Genomic DNA, 19,403 nt, shown 5'->3' on the forward strand with positions numbered 1-19,403 from the left:
ACACCCAAATGAGGTCTCTAAGACCCAAGACCCTCCAGACTTGGGGGGTGGGGAAAGTGTGGTGGGTGAAAAAAACTACTTTACCAAAACCAGACAAAAGGTGGAAGAAAAATGTGGATTTCCTTGTTACTCTGAAAGAGAACACTAAAAGTCTGATCTGCTATGTGAATTTGTGAGGAATGCTTGACCTCAACCAATTAATCTCAGCTAATATTTAATATTTCTTTCAAGAATGTTTTTCAACCTCAATCACATTATGTAAGGCATCCACCTTTGTGGATATAATTCCTTGAGGTCCCTTACCATTTGCTGTACAGTAGCCAGAAATATACCACATTTGCCCCCTGCATGACATGACAAACTCCACATTTCTCAAAAACAACTGCCTTCTGCTGTGGAATGATGCAGTTTTTGCCCTCTGTTCAACAAACCCAGCCACACACGTAGTTGTGATCTCATTCTGGAAAACTTCTGAAGGACAGCAGCCTTGTGCAGAGCAACAATCCCAAGTACCACATCAGTTTCTTTCCGCTTAGTTGTCACCCCACCTCTCTGATTTCAAGGTATTTTTTGTTCCCTAACCCCTGCAAAAATTTTTAACATACTCAGGATTGACAAAATTATCCTCAGCAGGCTGAACAGTTTAGTTGCTGAGAATGTCTTCCAAGCTAAAAAAACAACAGACATGTATGTTTGCTGAGAGAGGAGGCTGTAGTCTTACAGCTAACTTCTAAGTTATCTTCATGCTGAGGCTCCTTTGAGGTTTTATCTCTGTTTTTTTTTTTTTCTGAACCACCACGGAGTTTAATTCTAGCTTAACCCACTGTGAATTCAGAAAGCCCCTGTGCTAGTGGCATTTTTTTTGAACACTGGAGGCACAGAACAGGAGCCTTTAACATCAGTGTGGCTCCCTTACACTGTGACTATAGAAAGCTCCAAACTCTCATCTATTTAAAACATCTATTTATTTTTGAGCAGTTTTAAATAGATGAGAACTAAGGAGGAAGGGACTGTTGTGCTCCTAACACAGGCTCTTGCCTGGAATCCTGTCAATGTAAAACCCTCCTGTTCTCTGTGCCGGCTGTGTAGCTGTGCCAAGAGCATTTAAGAGCAAAATCTCATCAGTTTGGAGCCAGGGTCAATGTCCTTAAAGCTTTGGAAAACAGCAGAGAACTTAGATGCCAAGCCATTGGATTTGCAAACCGTTTGATTCTCTGCAAAGTTTCTTCGAAAGAATTCTGACACACCAGCTTCTGAGTGTTTTAAGAGAGGTAACCTTTGGGTTATTTTGTGACCTTTGGGTTTGCAGTGGTTTGGGTTTTTTGGGTGTGTTGGGGGGGGGAGGGGTTGTGTGTTTTTTGTGGGTGTTTGGTTGTTTGGTTTTTTTTTTAATATTTACAATGCTAAAGGACGACATCAGTGACACACTGGAGAAAAATGTAGGCAGTTTTGTTTATATATTAATTCCAAGTGTACAATTATGGCTGGTATTTTGTTCTTTAGGAATACATAATGCCTTACCAACACAAATTAAAACAAGAATATGGTCCCTCCTAGTAAGATTTCTGCTGAGAGCAATTGCAAGCCAATGGCTTTCATCAGGCACTTTAATGTGCATGAGTGCTCTCATTGAGTTCCTACCTACAAAACGAAGCATGTATATAAAGCTTTTGGGGGTTTAAAGCCTTAGTTTCACTGAAATAGAATTACTCAGCTATTGCAAAAGAAGAGGTATACTACCCCAACTGCACGGGACAGCTTTGTAGTCTTTGCCACAAGTTAGCACCCCTGAGTTAAAAATATGTATTTTTGAGGCTTACTTAGCCGTGACGGGTCTGTCGCAGGGTCTAATCGCCCCGCTCCCCGTCCCCATCCCTTTCACCTGGCCCCGTCCCCCTCCTCTCGCCCCGGGAGCGCCGCCTGACATCACGGCAGCCCCAGATTGGCTGCGCGGGGCCGGCACCGGGGCCGGGGCACCCCAACTCCCCCGCCCCCCTTCCCTCCCGTACATACTCTAGGAGCCACTCTTAAAAAGAGAGGTGTTTTTTTCCAGCTCGGACTGGCTTCAGGGCCATTTCTTACACACACCCGCAGACCCCTGGCAGCTCCAGCAACCGACACATCTGCTCTCCATTGCGACCACCCCCCTCCAGCAAACACCCTTCCCCTGCTGCTGCTCCTCCTCCCTTCCTTCTCCGACTCGCAGCTTTGCTCGCACTCGCCGCTTCCTTTCTTCCAACGATGTTTTCCTGCTCCACGGGGCGACGTGTTTGCTGAACTTTTCTAACAGTTTGGGGGGCGGGCAGGAGGGACCTGAAGGTTTTTTCCTTTTACCCCTCTGGGGCAGCTTGCGGGGAAGCGAGCGGACGAAGGATCCGCACCCGGGCGCAGGGACGTACACGTCCTTTGGAGGAGAGGAAATTCGTGCACTAGGGGTCTGCGAAGTTCGGCGTCTGCAGGGGCTCCTGCTGTGGAAATGGCTCGGATCAGATGGAGCTTCCTCCTACTCGCTGCCTGTGCACTTTTGTCACCAGCGCTCGCTGCCTCCGAAAAGGGCAGACTGAGAAGGATCACGTACGTCCTACAGCCCGGCCGGGGGAGCTCCTCCGGCAGCCGGCATCAGCACCCGACCCTCCTCGGGGGGGAGCAGCAGCAGCGCACGTTTAACGTACAGCTGAACACGCGCTACGGCGGCGGCACCCTAGAGCGGACCCGGCGGATGAGCAAGTCGGGCGGCGCCGGCGCCCAGCTCCGCTTGGGCCCCGCCGGGCAGGTCCCCTCCAACTCCGCCGCTCACGTCTCCTCTATCGCCAAGCCGGCCCGCTTCGGCCCGAGGCCCAAGTTACCGCCGGGCTCCCACGGCAACGGCAGTGCCGGCCTGCCCCTCCGCCAGAAGCACCAGTTGCCGCCGCTGCCGGGGTAAGGCGCCCTCCAGCCCGCCGTCCCCCGCATGTCTCCCGCTCCCCAGCATGGCCGAGGCGTCGGCGGTGCCGCTCGACCGCCTACAGCCTCCCTACCAACCCGAACATCTTCGTTGCCCCCTCTGTCGCCCCTTCTCGGTGGGGGAGATAAGGGCAGGTGACCGGGAGTCCTCCTTGGGGGCACCGCGGCGTTACCTGCCCGTTGCTGGTACCTGGCTGGCTGGCAAACCCGCTGTGGGCACGTAACCCCCCGATTCTCTGCCGCCTCCCCTCGGCACTTGAGGCCGGGAGCGGAACCAGTCACCCCAGCAATCCACGGCGGCTCCCGCGGCACCGCGCCTGGGCTGAGGCGTCGAGAGCGCGAGGCGCCCGGCATCTGCCCCCTGCTTGGTCCTCCCGCTGGGGCGGCGGGGTTGGCCCCGGACCTGACAGGGCCGCGAGTTGCGGCTACTGCTTTCGTTGCTTGCATCCCTGAAAACAGTGCTCGGGATGGCCTTCCGTCCCCAGCCCTCTCCGCCTTTCCAGTCAGAGCTGGCGCCGGGCTAAGAGTTCCCTCAACGCTCCTCGGGACGTTTAATTCTTCCCGCCTTTTCCCAGCCCAGCGCCCGCCCCGCTACTCGGCTGGGGATGGGGAGCACGGATGGCCGCCAACGCGGCGCCTGAAGGGGCTCCACTGGACCCTCGTCCCTCTGTGCTGTTCCCGCAGGGTCAATGTCTGTGGGGGGCAGTGCTGCCACGGCTGGAGCAAGGCCACGGGATCCCAGAGGTGCATCAAACGTGAGTAGTCCTGTGACTCGGAGATGGCGGGGGAGGGACGCCGCTGCCGTCAGTGCCGGGGAGACCTGTGGGAATCGCGCTGTTTTCTGGCCAGGCAGTGGATCCCGACATGGGTTGTGGGTGAAGAGGTGCCTGATGAGCTGCAGATTCCACCTGCGCGGCCCCGGCGTGGTCAGCCAGCGCGCTGGTTCGAGCTCTTTTTTTCCCACAGCTTCATTGTGCGCAGCAGTGTTAACACTTCAGTTTTCACCCCTAAATCCTTGCTTGTTAACTTTCAGCTTTGCTAAAGGATGAATAATGGAGGCCTCTTACGTTTATTCTTAGCACAGGTAGTAGCCTTTTTGTTAGGTTTGTGGCGGAAGAAAACAACGTTAATGCTTGGGTGTTAGGAGTTTTTGGAGCAGAGTGGTGAAGAACCTGCCAGAAGAGCACAGGGAATTGTTCTCTACTCTTATTGTCCCTTTATCAGCAGTCCACATGATGATCCTGTGCTTAAGGCTTCAAAATGGAATTTTTGAAGCATTGAAAAAGACAAAAGAAGCTCCTGTGGAGGGATGTATGTACCTTTGCTGAGGTATCTAGAAACACAAACCATGTGTAAGATAACACCAAATCAAGCCTGCCCTTTCTCATATGAAAGAGGAAGAATCTCTGCTGATGTAGGCAGGATTCAGGATGATTGCAAATAGCATAACTAAAGTGATGTTGCTACAAGATCATGGAAGACTGGAATGACATACCTGTTCAGGAAGTTGCTGTTAGGCATCAAGCAAGACTGGGCTGATCTTGGAACATTGCTTTGAGCGAGCAGGACAGACTTCTGTCCCTGAGAGAGTAGCAGTAAACAATTCTCCAAAGACACAAACTCTGTTTTTTTTGTTGTGTTTTTTTTTTTTTTTTAAATAGTGCCTTTTGTCCCTGTGTGGAATTTTTCACAATAGCAAGAAATCCCATTCAGTAAGGTTAGGTATCTTTGACTTGCATGGAGCTGTTTCTAAGAAGCTAAGACTTAATTACAGTAGGCTGTTAAACACAGAATGTCAGTTTCCCTGACCAACTTGAACATACATTTCAGAGGGTCTTCTGAAGTAACATTTTCATCCTAAACCACATACTGCTGTATTAGGTTAGTCACTTTTTTTTTTGCATAACATCTTTTACAAGGACCAGAATGATTTATTTCAATTTATGGTCTTTGAAACGGCATTTTGAGTCTCATTGCAGAACTTGGTAAACACCTTTGCTGAAAAACTAATCAAAGTAGAAAAAAAAAAACCTCTTAATTTCAGGAGATTAAAAGCTGTATTTCAACTACAATGCTATTGTCAATGAATTTTATTTTCACTGTTTTGAATAAAACCTATCCTTTTAAACTTTTGTTTAGAAGTTAAGTTGTTTTCTTTGCTTTTTGTCCTTTAAGTTTTGTCTTTTTTTGACTTCCCAGGTTATCCTTCAACTGTTTCCTCTTTTTCTGTGTGTGTGTTTTGTTTGTTTTGTTAGTCTTCTCTTTCTTTTAATTCTAGTTTTGGGACCTTTCAGTAAGGACTAAGTCAGTCAATTAGATTTTTATGGGATAGCTGTGTAGAATCTCATCTAAATAAATTAATCACTTGCTTCATTTATGTAGTTATTGGAGGAATAGACTAGTAAAGAAAGAAAATTTCTTCACCTTTCTTTTAACTCTTTCTCATTTTGTCTCTCTGATACTGGGTTCTCTTTATCATTAGATATATTTACTGCCGCCTCTGATAGTACTCCGATACCTCCAAGCAGTGGAATAATATCCTTGGCTTGGATCTCGGTTTTACCCCTGCTTGGCAAGCTAAGGGAAGCACTAAATGTACAGAAATTGTCTGTTTTGTAACTTAGGCAAACTATGAGATAGCACTGGCTTGTTTTAGCTGTGGAAGATTAGTCTCATAAAAGCCACATATCTCCTTTTCTTGACCTTCCAAATGTGCCTTTCAGAAGAATAGAAATCCCATAACCGAAGAAAAGTTAATTCCTTTGTTTCCTGTAAAACTGAGTAGTTTTGATAGTGGATTCTCCGTTGGTTTTGAGTGGATTATTGCTGTTGTGGATTAATTGTGCTACAGGTGCAGGCACACCTGAGCTGATGTCATGCAGAGTCAGTTTGGATCTGTCAGGGGTTATTAGCTCAGGCTCAGTATCACTTAAATAAGCTGTTTGGCCTGTAGGGCCAGTTTATATTTTTTGTGTAGTGCAAAGCCTGAGCTAATAAACCCCAGACCCTTGCCAGAGCTGCTTTCCATTTGTCTGCATTGTGCTTCCAGAACCAGAGTGCTGAGAGCCAGCTCTGGTTAGGGAAGCTTATTAGCTCAGGTGTAAGCCCAGGCTGGAGAAAGAACCACATGTTTCTGCTCTGCTGCACCTGTGAGAATAAGCCTGCCTGTAAGCCACAGAAAGAGGGGTGGAAGGGCAGAGGAATGGTCTTGCAGAACAGGCTATGTTAATCTTTATGGCTCTTTGTCTTACATACTGGTGATTGCTAGCACTAATTTCTCATGCATGGAGCTATGTTTGAGGCTGCCATTCCCTTGGGTAACTTCTAGCCCTCAGCTGGGACCAGGGGCAGCTGTATCACATTTCCCTCTGTAGCAGCTACACGGGGTATTTTAAATGGTTCTGTGCAGGTCAGAGGGCAGCATCTGCACGGAGGAGGCAAGTGGACTTTTCAAGTCCTTTTTCTGAATTGTAGTTTGAAGCTGAACTGCCTGTTTGGTTTATAGTATTAATTTCTCTTGGAAGCCTTATTGTATGTCCTCAGAAGGTGATCTGCTTTTTCCTGTTATCTACCTATAGTAATAATGTCTACCATATCTGATTTTAGGCATGTAGGTTATCCCCCTCTGTACCTAATACTTGAGTTTTGCATTGTGAAGTTTTATCTTAAGAACTCCTTTTTTGAGCTTGGTGTGACTTTATGAAGAATTGCATAATTGTAATTAAACAGATGAATTCATAAAGCTCATCATTAAAATTATTTGGAATTGCTTTATACTGGGAGAATGATGTCTAACAATCAAAAATTACCCTTTAGAAGCTTTCAGAACATTCAGCTTTGGGTAAAGACGAAGATGAGAAAAATTCAACCACAGCAGTAAACACCTTTGAAAGTTATAAGCATTTGAAAGGGTTTATGACAAAGATTGTCTTCAGTCATAGTTATCATAGGTTATAATCTGTTTAAGCAGAATAATAAGATACCACCAAGGCTGGAGACATCATGTTTTGTTAGTACTTGTTGCATGAACTGAGCATTATACAAACCTTAATTAGCTCTATATCATGGCTGTAAGGCAAGGAGAACCTAGAGTGTGGGGGTTTTGTTATTTATTTAGTTTATGAAAATTGAGCCATAGGTTAAACAGGCCTTGGACAAGTTACAACAACTAGCTGGAAGGCCTAAGACGGAAATTAGGAGTTCCTGCCTCTCAACTGCATGTCTGTTGTATTGAAACCTGTCATCTCCTGCTTTGTTACTTGCTACTATTGAGGTAATTAATGCTACTGCCTACAAACTATGCTTATCTATTTGTTCTGGTTTTGTTTTCTTTCTCTAAATGGTTACCAGGATCTGTTTTTCCATGTTGGGAAGTCAAGAAATTATGTATTGCATGCAGGATCACAGAATCGCACAGAATCAGTGACCTTGAAGTGACCTTGAAAGATTGTCTAGTCCAACTGCCCTGCAAGAGCAGGATCACCTAGGTCACACAGAAGTGCATCCAGGCAGGTTTTTAATGTCTCCAGAGAAGGAGACTCTACAACCTCTCTGATATCTTAGGATAGGATATCTTAGAACAACAACAACAAATCACCACCACCTTATTGTAATAACAGACCACTTCTAAAGTGTGTCATAATACACTTTGTGGGTGTTCTCAGTTTAAGTTGGATGGTTTTAAAAAGCATTGCTGGAAAGAATTCTAAGCTTTACTAACATAACAATGAGATTTAACTAATGCTAGTAGGAAGGAGAGAGTTGGCTGTAAATGGAATACTGAAGCATGAGCTCCTTATTGCAGAGGTGTAAGAAAGGCTTGTAGGGCAAACAGATGAGGAAGTGGATTTTGCAGGATTATGTTTAGGGAGGTGAATTACTGTCTATGTAGATGTAGAACCCACATACATCACTGTAGTCAATTAAGAGAAAAAGAATCATTGTTAGCTACAGGTGTTGTCTGTGTGCATGCACGTATTCCATGCTTGGGCACAAGGTGAAGATTCTGGAGTTGGAACTGAACTGGATTCTTTCAGTTATGAAGTTCTTCCCTGTCTGTTGTGTGCTTAGACACCTTGGAAAAGTCACCAGAAAATAAGACAAGCAGTCTGTTTTTTTGTGTATTAAGATTATTATGCTCATTCTCTTCTCTTTCGAAGATTTCCTGACTCAACGTTAAATAAATGTGCTAAAGATAAAGAAGGTTTTGTTTATTTCATAGTAGGAAAATATGCGGTGATAGAGACATTTGGCTGGAGAAGGAGACTGAAAAAAAGGTTGCTCTAATACTTGGCCAGAGGCAAGGTCCCCCCCTTCTTCAGTTCCGGAATCTGCATGTGTATTGCTACTCAGTTTGAGCCAACTGATCCCTAAATCTCCAGAGCTATGCTTGTTGCTGTTGCTGAGTTAGCATGCTACAGTTTTGTGTCTCCTTCAAGACAAAGACACATCAGAGTGTGACCAGTAGTTCTAAACCTTCAGGTGTCCAAGACCTGGATGGAGCACACCCTAGGTTGCTTCTGGCTTGTGCTGCTGAATTGTCTCTGGAAAGGTGAGGGAAAGGTTGCATGCTTAGATGTTGTTCTGATACAGGGTTGGGATACTGTCCTGAAAGCTTGGAAGAACACATGGGCCCCCTAGTTTAGATATAGAACTCTGTACCACTAAGTATTTTAGTATTGGTTGTTCAGAATCTCCATTCTTTGTTTTCAGTGCAGCTCTTAGAAATGGTGGTATCCAGGAGAACTGTACTTATTGGAACTGAGTACTTCACATGTTTGCAGCTGTGCTTCATGGAGGTTTTCTGGTTATAAATGGTTCCTGAGGCTTGTACTTAATTTGTGACTTTGAGTTTTACTAAGTTCTGTTTATTTACTTCGTGTATACAAAGCTTAACTATAACATACTTTCCCCAAATGTTTCTTCTTATTATCAGACTATCATCTCAGTAAAGACAGTATCAGTCTCCTTCAAATTATGTCTAAATCAAAATGAAATATCTCAGTTTTAAAGAGGTGTAACTACTATGAGCTGATGTAACTGATCTATACATTAGTCCTTTTTAGTGTGTCCTCTGATACTGTTTTTAAATGCTTCCAATTTGAAAAACTGAAACCCATTACTTGAGTGGCTTAGGCTTGCCTCTGCTATGCTTGCTACTGTAATATTTATGTAAATAAAACTTTTGAATTTCATATACAAGGCATAGATTGCCTTTTCTAGTGGGAAAGCTCTTATCAGCCCTTCGTGGTAGTTCTACTCTGTTTTATTTTTTCTTTGGTGTCCTTGGAATGGAAGGGAACAAGAGGATCCAAATTCTTGTAATCTTTGGCTTTCTCTACATTAGCAAGCAGTGTGGACTAACTGGAGCAGATCTATAGATTGCTCCAAAGCCTTTGAGTTTGATGACCTGAGGTACATGGTATGCATATTTCAGGGCTTAGTGCTTTATTTCAAGCTAGGTGTAGTCTGGTCTCATGGAATGAATGCCAGTACAAGGCTGAAATACATTGGGTGCATTCATGGAGTGTTCAGGATTTCAGTTTAGTTTTTCGTTATGTTTACTTTTTTTTTTTTCCTTCCCCCTCTGCATTTGAAAGTAATAAGATGGCCCCACAACATGAACCAAACTTTGGTGAGTGCAGTTTGCAAGATACCCTTTGAGAGAATCCTGACCCCAGGTAAAGCATTATTGCAGACTTCGAACACAGTGGTTTTATCCAGGTCACTGATGGCAGCCGGCCTCCCTCCTGCAAGTGGGGGCAGTCAGAACTGTGAGAAGGTGGGGAGATGTTAGCTGCTCCATGCTGTATAGACATGACTGTGCTGTGTGCTGTTGCCTTGAAAATGGTTGGGGGGCTGGAGCATCTCTGCTGTGGGGAGCTGGGATTGTTCTGCCTGGAGAAGAGAAGGTTCCATGGAGACCTAATTGCAACCTTCCAGTAGTTGAAGGGGGCCTGCAAGAAGGCTGGAGAAAAGTGTTTACAAAGGCCTGCAGTGATAGGACAAGGGTCAATGGTTTGAAATTAAGAGTAGATTTAGACTGGATGTTAGGAAGAAGTTCTTTACAAAGAGGATAGTTGAGCACTAGACCAGGTTGCCCAGAGAGGTGGTTGAGGCCCCATCCCTGGAGATAGTCAGGGTGAGGCTTGATGGGGGTCTGGGTGACCTGATCTAGTCGAGGATGTCTCTGCTTACTGCAGTGGGGTTGGACCAGATGACCTTCAGAGGTCCACTCCAACTTGGATGATTCTATGATTTTCTGGTTTCGGTGAAGAAACCTATATCTACAATTAGTATGAGCCATTTCTTCGTGAGTCACTTGGGACTTCACTGTGAACAACGTTATAATGATACTTTGTCTCTATTTCATACCAGTACTACATGTGTATATGCATTTAAACCAAAACAAAGAACCTTCAATGAAACTTCTCAAGATGTTATGCTTCTGTAATGAAGCAGATGACAGATCTATAGTAAAGGTGTTCAGCTCATTGCAGCAAAAGAAGCAGGATGTAATAAAGTTTTGGTAAATCTACAATAGATAAAAAGTCCTGAACACCTCCTCTGTTAATGTATTATCAGACGAAACCCAGGAAGCTAAGAAGCTGCCTTTTCTTTTTTTTTTTTTTTTTTTTTACCTGAGGTGTATTGGCTATTTGTTTTCAATGTCTAACTTCAGAGTGGTGCAGAAAGCTGTGTAGGTGCCGGGAGGAGCAGTGGTTCATCCAGCAATTGTGCAGTGTTCTGGTTCTGCTCATGTGCAGGAACAAAATGGTGTGTTGACAGTGAAGTGACACTCTAATGCTTGCAATGCAGTCTTGCACATCTGTGTGGCTGCTCTTCCTGAGTATAGAGAAGGGAAGAGCTGGAAGCAGGACATGCTCCCTTCTCCTTCCTCTCCAGCAAAGTGAGAGAGCAGGGCAAAACGGCTGTATGTATGGGATCAGTGAGCCTCCTGGTCTTTGGGAAAGTTGGAATGTGCTGTGGAGTGGGATTCTACCTTCTCTGGGGCCTTGAAGTTAGGTGCAGCACCTCTAAAGATACACTTCTTTGCAGCTTCCAACAGGAAAGGCTTCTTGTACCAACTGATCCTACCTTAAAGCAAGCTTAGATGACCTGGAAGCTACTGGTTTAGTAGAGGGTAGATGGTAGGACACGCGCTTCCCTCAGTTGGCTCCTTTTTCAAGTACTGCAATACTGGGTGTTAGAAGAGGCTGTCAAGTGAGTCTGTGTTCTGTGACTAACATGGACTGATACGGTGTTGGATTTGAGGTTTATGCCTTCGAATTTTTTGTTCTGCCTCTGAAACCATCAGTACTTGACTTGTGTAGTCTAATTTATTCTTAGAAAACAGATCCACTCTCCAGTGACTACAGACAAAAAGCAAACTTTAGTATTTCTGACTGCACATAGAAAAGGAACAAGAATTTTACATCGTAGTGAGGCAAGATATTAATTTAAATACAGAGCTAAAAATAGTTCTGCTTTACCATATTTTTTTTTTTGGTGAAACGCAGATAGCAATTCCTGTATAAACCTAGAGTTTTGGAGAGCTGCTTCCTGTTATAGGACACAAAACAATCCCCTTTTGTCAAGTTTCTATTTTCATAATTCAAATTTTTAAATTATCCTTAGAAGGTAGTTTAAGCCTGGATTTTCAAAGAATCTCAAATAAATAGTGAACTTGTATTAAGAGTTGGTTTGATTTAGGAAAAATTTTATTAGCATTTTAATTACTCTAATAACCATTTATCTGATATTTCTTTTCTGTGACACTTCAGTTGTCTGAATCCCACGTATGGTTAAAAAAAACTTCAATTTGCTCTTTATTGAGTTTGTCATTTCAGTTTCCTTTATATTTCTTGCAAAATATTTTGTAACAAAATGAATAAACACTTCAGTGAGAAAGATTAAGATAATTAAAAGGATTTCATATTGGAGTGCTAACTACTCCAGGAACCAAGAACAGCATGTAACATGTGAATCTTCTGGCTTCCTTGGCTTAGTCCATTCTGTAATGAATACTCTTTTGATACTGAAATGATAGAAAGATCTATAGCATCTGAAATGTTTATACTGTAAGAGAATGTATAATTGTAATCTCATAATTAAGTACTTCAATATGTCTCCCAAGTTGTACAGTCTAACTTTTTATACTATATGAACTCCAGCAAAACAACCTGATTGAAAATGCCAAATCTCAAACAGCACATTGTATTCTTATGACTGATAAAATAATACATCCTTTTGCTGAAGTTAGGCTTTTGAAATGAGTATATCTGCTATTAAATTCTGATGAATCTTGGCGTTTAGAGATATTACTATGAAAACACATAAAAAATAATAAAATGTTATGTTGTTGTTCGAAGAGACACTGTGAATTTTGTTTGTTTGAAATGAAATATGTATGCTAAAAAAGCATACCCAAAGCACTGGATTTTGTTTCTCTCCTTTCTTAGAGGTCACATTTGCATAGTCATCCACACCAGTGTGGGAATGCATCAGATATTTTGAAGTGCATCAGTGAAGAATTCCAAAAGTGACACATGCTTTTATTTGAAGTGTGTTTAGAGAAAAAAAAATCTTTAAGACCATATAATTGTGATAAAACTAAATTCCTGTGTAGGAAGACACAGATGGTTGTAATGCTTCCCCCATTAGTAGTGTAGAGGTCATATAAGTTTTCTGTGGGTAATGCCATTTCTTTTGATAAAGTAATTTCAGCTAATTTTATTGAATGGTCTTACAACATGGTTGTCTTTAACACAAATTCCTCTCTTCGCTATCCTCAATGAATGCATAGAATTGTTGGATATAGTTCTGGTAAAATTCAACTTTTGAGAACTGGTTGGAGGGGGAGACTCATTTGGAGAGCTACATTCCCAGAAAAGCATTAGATGATGAGCGCTAAGTGTTGCTTTGGTCAGCTTTGGGGTTTCTAGTTTCCAGCTTGCATCTTCACAATGACTTAAAAGATTCTAAAATGGTATCCAGAATAAAAGTCTTAAACTGGTGAGGTAATCAGGAGGGCAATTTGGAGAACAGTAAACCATTGTAAACTCTGCTTTTCTCCAGGGTGTCAGCACCACATTCAGATTTTTCTGAGGGAAATTGGAATATTCCTCTTTCTTTTCAGAATTTGCTGTTTGTCAGTCTTCAGAGAAAGTGCTGCCTTTCTTTTGGAATCTGTGGGAGGTCGTCACTTGGTCTTTCAACACAGCAGGAGTTAAAGGTGCCTTTGTATCACAGCTTTTTTGTTTAGGATGAGCAATCAACCAAGATGAGCTTTGGGTTGGTTTCCTTGTTTACTTGAGGAACAGAAATCTTGAATTAATGAAATACGACAGTATTTGCTTTGTTTTTAACAGTATTCCTGTGCTGCATGTAAAAGGACTTAAAATTTCTGCTCTAAGCACAGATATGTTCATGAAACAGTGCTGGGTTTTCCCCTTCCTGTGAACTTGATGCATGCGTCATTTGTCAGCCATTTTATGCTGGAATCTGAAACAGAATCACACTTAAAATCATCTTTGCAATTATTATACTTGCTATTATTTGCCCTCTAGCATGTATTTTGCCTGGCAGGATTTACGTACTCCTATGAGGGAAGTTGGTATGTACTGTACCAGTATGCACAGTAATGAAATTGTTGGAAGTCAGTGCTTTTTGCTTGACTACCTGTTGTTAAGAGGATTTTATATTACATTTTATGTGGAAACAGAAAAGTTCTAGTAGATGGGCTCACTAGAAATAACACAAAATTCTAAACGCTGTTGTAGTGTAATCCCATCAAAGTTGGAGAAATTTAGGAATGAGACTAAAATTTAGCTGAGACTAAAAGGGTAGAAACTTGGGTGCAGGAAACTGTGGGGACATTAACATTTTTTTAATTGTTTCTCACTGAAAAAATACAGTTTTATGAATTTCAGTTCTCCACCTGATCTAGAGACACAAGGAAATAAACTTGCAAATGAGAAGTTACTTGAATTTTACCTTGATTTACAATTAAAACAGTAATTTGCATAAGAATTGGAGCTTTAACTTCCTGGTAATTCTTCAATTAAGATATTTATATAATAGTTTTTTTTTTCATGACAAGCAGAGCTAATTGTACCAGTATTGTGATCCTTTCAAAAGGGCTGAAAAAGAAACTTTTATCTAAACTTCAATCTATGATAGTATTTTTCTACTCAACAAGTTAAACATAATTTGTCATGTTAAATCAGAATGCATTAGAACAGAAACATGTTTTGTATATGTAGAAGTTGTAAAATACTTACATATTTTAAAATGTCATGAACCTTTTATTTCAGGTCTTGCTCCTGAATGTTTATATACTCTTTAACCAAAATAACATTAACACATGGACTAAAAAGTCCTTATGTATAGACCAATCCCCAACCAACATACAGATGTGTTTTTGAAGGAGTGTGTTTAAGCCTAATGTTAATATTGCTACTTTATAGTTGCTTTTCTGAAAGAATGTTGTAAATACAACCATGTTAGGTTCAGGATGTGTTTCTCTAATCGAATACTCTCTTTGTCATGGTGGTGAGAAGTAATTGATTAGGGAAAGATGCACAGAAGGGATGAATATGTTGGGATACAGCCACCAAAAATGCTTTTCATGTTCCTTCGCCATGCTTCCGGAAAGTGGGATGAGTTCAGTTGTTTTGTCTGTGCCTGGCCTTCCAAGCTGTCCGATTTCCATAGCACAGCAAGTTTTGGGTGCTGAAACTAACAGGTTCAAAAAGCAGATTATGAACTCCTGAGGAAAAAACAAAACAAAACAAAACAAACCCCCAAAAATCCCAAAACAGCAACAAACTGAGGGTTATTAAGCAGAAAAAGAGCTTTCTTGCTCAGGAAATTGCTGACCCTCAAATTATTGAAGATTGTAGTGGTACAAACTTTTGCTCCTCCTCACCCTATTGTTACACTTGTCCTTAAGCACCTTAGTAATGTCTACCTTATCAATGGAGAGAGGATCTTTATGTGACCTACTAAGACTACTCTTGCTATTTTCTCTTTGCCAAGCTCAATTTTGACTTTCCAGTCATGACCTCCTTGAATTGAATAGGACCATGCCTATTGTCTTTAACAGGAGTATATTGGCCCACTTTTCAGTTTTAAACTTAATACTTCCATGCTCCATTTTTTTGAAGCTTAGCTTTATGGAAAATAATGTTGTTTTCAGTTAGATGTGCCATTATTGTTGTCTTCAAATGAAATAATTAGGTCATGCATTTGGCACACTGTGGCTGTCTTGAAATTTTTAAAGCTAAACTGCTGTTTTATGTCAGTTAAACTGTTATTTTTAATTTTTCCCTAAAAATGTTATCTTTTGTCCTGTTTTATAATCTCCTGTTACACAACATTAATGAGAACTTCAATCAAATCAGATCAGGTTTTTAATGGATTGTCACCATTCACATCACTTGAGACAAATTGTGTCTTTTATAATGTAGTTGCTGGATCTGCTGATGTTCCTGAAGAACTTTGTATGATTTATGTATATATAAATCTGAGCACCTTTGAGGGTTTATATTGCTGTCAGTGAAGTAAGAGTCTTCAAGTCTGGGTAAAAGAGAGAGGTCATTTTAAAACAGGTTTTATTTTCAGCTGCATAGTTTTAAATTCATCACAAACTTATTGAGTTCACTTTGGTAAGTGGAAAAATAAGTTTTCTTAGGCTTCTGAAGCACAGCTTTGGTTCTTAATGTCAGGAAATAGAGTTGCAGTTTTCTCAGGGCTGTCTTCTGTGTGTGTACAAGTTGTTATTTCACTTTTGAGAGCTAAGTTATACACAATGATCAGTGCCCTAGCCGAGCAGACATTTTGTTATAATGACTTTTGGAGTGGTCTGTTAGCTTGCTTGTGTTTTTTTTTTTTTTTTAAATAACTTATCAAGAAACTTGGATATTAATATAGATGAATGGCCATAAATCTCCAAAAATATGTTTAGTATGAGTGTTTTTATAATACTGGAAAAATGGGACTTGTGAAAATCCTGATTTTAATTTTTTTAACAGAAGTACTTGCAACAGTGCCCAAAGTTGTTGTGGGTTGTGTTTTTTGTTGTTCACTGTGATCTTTGCACACTTTCTACAGATGACCTGGATGATGTGGTCAGTGTTCTGGAGACTCTCTAAAGCCAGTGAAACTTAATTAGAATTGATGGCTCCAATTAAGGAGCTTTGTTTTCCAAAGATATAACTAATTTCAGTCATGTGCATATAAGTGGATTTTTACTGCTTGTGACAAAGTCCCTAAAGTCCCCCAAAGTCTTAAAAGCAAGGTGCAAGAAAGAGGTGGCTTGTACAGTGTAACATATGCTTGTTGTCAATCGCTTGTCAGGTTTACAGTGGAAATGATCTTCAGTCTTCCAGCAGCCAAAGACAAAATACAGTCTCAAAAATAAACAGAAATATAAGTAAGCAAATTATTTATGTTTTGTTGCCAGGTAGGTTCAATTAAACCAACTCGGCTTGGTAGTGTTGGAAAGGAGTTAGGTTGCTGAACATCATTTATAAGGGGGAAGTGTGCGTGAGAATAACCCTATGTAAAAGCTCAAGCTGAATTGTAGGGCAATTTTGGTATTGTATTACCAGTTGACAAATTAGTCCTCCAAATTAACAGTCTCATCCCAATAAATGTATGCCTGTGTGTTTACTTCATATACATAAGTATATATTAAAACTTGATTAAGTGCCAGGTGCTCAAATTTATTTGAACCAGGGCTATGGACAGACTTTGGAAAAAAACTAAAACAAAACAGAAACTTCTCCAATTGGCTATACCCGAGTATGGCACAGAATCACATGTCATGGTTTAAGGTATGACCTTGCCTATTTTATTAAAACGTGTAGACTTTATGTTGTGCCATATCATTTTGTCTATGTTAAAAGCTCTTTTAGCGTTATTAAAAGTATGCTTAGTTGGAAGGAGCAGAGTAGCTTAGCAGTGATTTTTCTTCAAAATGCTTCATCTCTAATGAGACTAATGAATAAATTATTTTGATGGGTATTCTAATTAAAATTGTATTTTACTGTTATTGTATTCTCTGGATAAGAGAATTAACTTGGTTTGCCATCTTTGTGTTATTTTAATATTCTCCAAATACAATAGCATTTTGAATTTAAGCATCCAAAATAAATTCTCAGATTAGACATACCTTTGCTATATTATGTATACATGTGATCAACAACTGCTTTTGCTTTTATTTGCCTTTTTTTCCTGGAATGGGAATAGGATTTACTGCTCTTCAAAGTTTCTTGCTCTTTCAGAATGGAATTGATCCTATGTTAATGAAGTCTACAAGCTGAGTGAGTCTAGGCTGATTACTCAGACTCCCTCTGTAGTCAGTGGATAGAACAAAACAGTGTAATTAATCCTATCTGAAGACAGGTATCTAAAAGTGAATTATCTTTTGAAGAATCTCATCCCTTTTCACTTGTGGTACAAAGAATCCATAGAAACTAGTTCAGGATAATCACAAACACCCGTCTCTTCAAATAATGCAACCTCTAAGTGTAGCCACGTCTTCTTTTTTGTTACGACAGTGGTGATATCAGAGGGAATTTCACTTGGGATTTAGAGGGGAAAGGGTCGAATCACGTTATGCTTTTCTACATTGTTTTGGTTATGTGCATGACTGTAAGGATTCCTTCAAGGTACCTTCAAGGCCTGTTTCATTGGATGCAATTTGCTTGTTGAAGGGAGGATGCAGTGTGACATCCATGTCTTAAGTTGGAGAGGTATGGATTTGATGGGTGTACTGTTCAGTGGATAAGGAGCTGGCTGGATGGTTGCATTCAGAGTGTAATGATCAATGGCTCGATGTCCAGATGAAGATGAGTGACAGGTGGTGTCCCTCAAGGGACCATACTGGGCCAGCTTAATATCTTCATTAATGACATAGACTCTGGGATTGAGTGCAGATAGTACCAAGCAGATTGGTGTGGTTGATGTGCCAGGGGATGGGATGACTTCCAGAGGGACCTGGACCAGCTGGAGAAGTGGGCCCAGGTGAACCTTATAAGGGTCAACAAGGCCAAGTGCAAGATCTTGCACCTGGGACAGGACAATTCCACATTACCAGTACAGACTGGGGGATGATGTGATAGAAAGCAGCCATGCATAAAAAGGCTTGGGAGTATGAGTTGATAAAACGCTGAACACTGACAGACAATGTGCACTTGCAGCCCAGGTGGCCAATGGCATCCTGGGCTGCATCAAAAGAAGCATGGCCTGCAGATTGAGAGAGGTGATTCTGTCTCTTCACCCTGCTTTGGTGAAACCTCACCTAGAGTACTGTGTCCAGATCAGTCCCCCTCAATGCAAGACGGATGTGGACGTGATGAAGAGGGTCCAGAGGAGGGCCACAAAAATGATCAGAGGGCTGGAGCACCTTTCCTACAAAGACAGGCTGAGAGTGTTCAACCAGAAGAGAAGTCTATGGTGAAAACTTATAGCAGCCTTCCAGTACCTGAAGGGGGCCTACCATATAGCTGGGGAGGGACTATTTACAGAGGAGTGTAGCACTAGGACAAGGGGCAATGGTTTTAAGCTAGAGAAGGGTTTATTTAGATTGGTCCTTAGGAAGAAGTTCTTAACTATGAGGGTGGTGGAACAATGGAACAGGTTGTCCAGGAAAAGTGGTGGAGGCTCCATTGCTGGAGACATTCGAGGTCAGGCTTGATGGGGCTCTGAGCAGCCTGACCTAGTTGAGAATGTCCCTTCTTACTGCAGGGGTCTTGGACTAGATGACCTTTCAAGGTCCCTTCCAACCCACTATATTCTATGGTTCTATGAAGGAGACTGTAAAAGGCCACTAACAGTAATTTAAAATAATACTGTATTTCTTGATTTAACATGTGCATTTCTCCAGCACATTTCTCCCGTGCATTTGCTCACCAGCATTTTACTTCTTTGAACAACATTTGAAGTTTTTCAAATGTGCATGTCTTATGTAGAAAAGCAGTAAAAGCTATGTCTTTTGTGGAACTTAGTGATGTTGCTCTCTTATGCTACATTTAACATTAAGAATGAATGCCTTTTCTTATTGTGGGGAGGGTTTGCATTTTGAATCATGCCTTGTTTCACAGGTACTTTTAAAAATATCTTTTCTTAGCTAACTGTGCACCACCGTGCCAAAATGGAGGGATGTGCCTGCGACCTCAGCTTTGTGTGTGTAAACCAGGAACAAAAGGTAATTCCTGTGAGGATACAGTCATGCAAGACACGTCTTCCACTGGAGGCCGGAGCCCTGTTGTTCCCCCGTGGCCCATACCCCAGCAGGCAGTCAAGCAGACCTTCTCCCAAAAGGTTCCACCAAAGGTTGGCCCTATGACTCAGATGGCATTCACCATCAAGCAGAAGCCTCCTGTTGGGTTACCTCAGCAAATGCAACCACAGTAAGTGTTTTCTTTGCTTTTCTGGTCCAGTATGTCAGATTT

The 19,403-nt window shown here is 41.7% G+C and overlaps 1 protein-coding gene across 1 annotated transcript in view; it reads left to right on the forward strand.

The window, feature by feature from the left end:
* Positions 1-2,476: 2,476 nt before the first annotated feature.
* The window catches only part of LTBP1 (latent transforming growth factor beta binding protein 1), a 191,475-nt gene continuing 174,548 nt past the window's right edge, over positions 2,477-19,403 (forward strand). Inside the window, exons 1-3 of the mRNA XM_054398281.1 lie at positions 2,477-2,919; positions 3,628-3,698; positions 19,079-19,361. Coding sequence (XP_054254256.1) covers positions 2,477-2,919; positions 3,628-3,698; positions 19,079-19,361 — 797 coding nt within the window. The remainder of the gene's footprint in view (positions 2,920-3,627; positions 3,699-19,078; positions 19,362-19,403) is intronic.

This window comes from Indicator indicator, chromosome 2, assembly GCF_027791375.1.
Source record: "Indicator indicator isolate 239-I01 chromosome 2, UM_Iind_1.1, whole genome shotgun sequence".
Lineage (NCBI taxonomy): Eukaryota > Metazoa > Chordata > Aves > Piciformes > Indicatoridae > Indicator > Indicator indicator.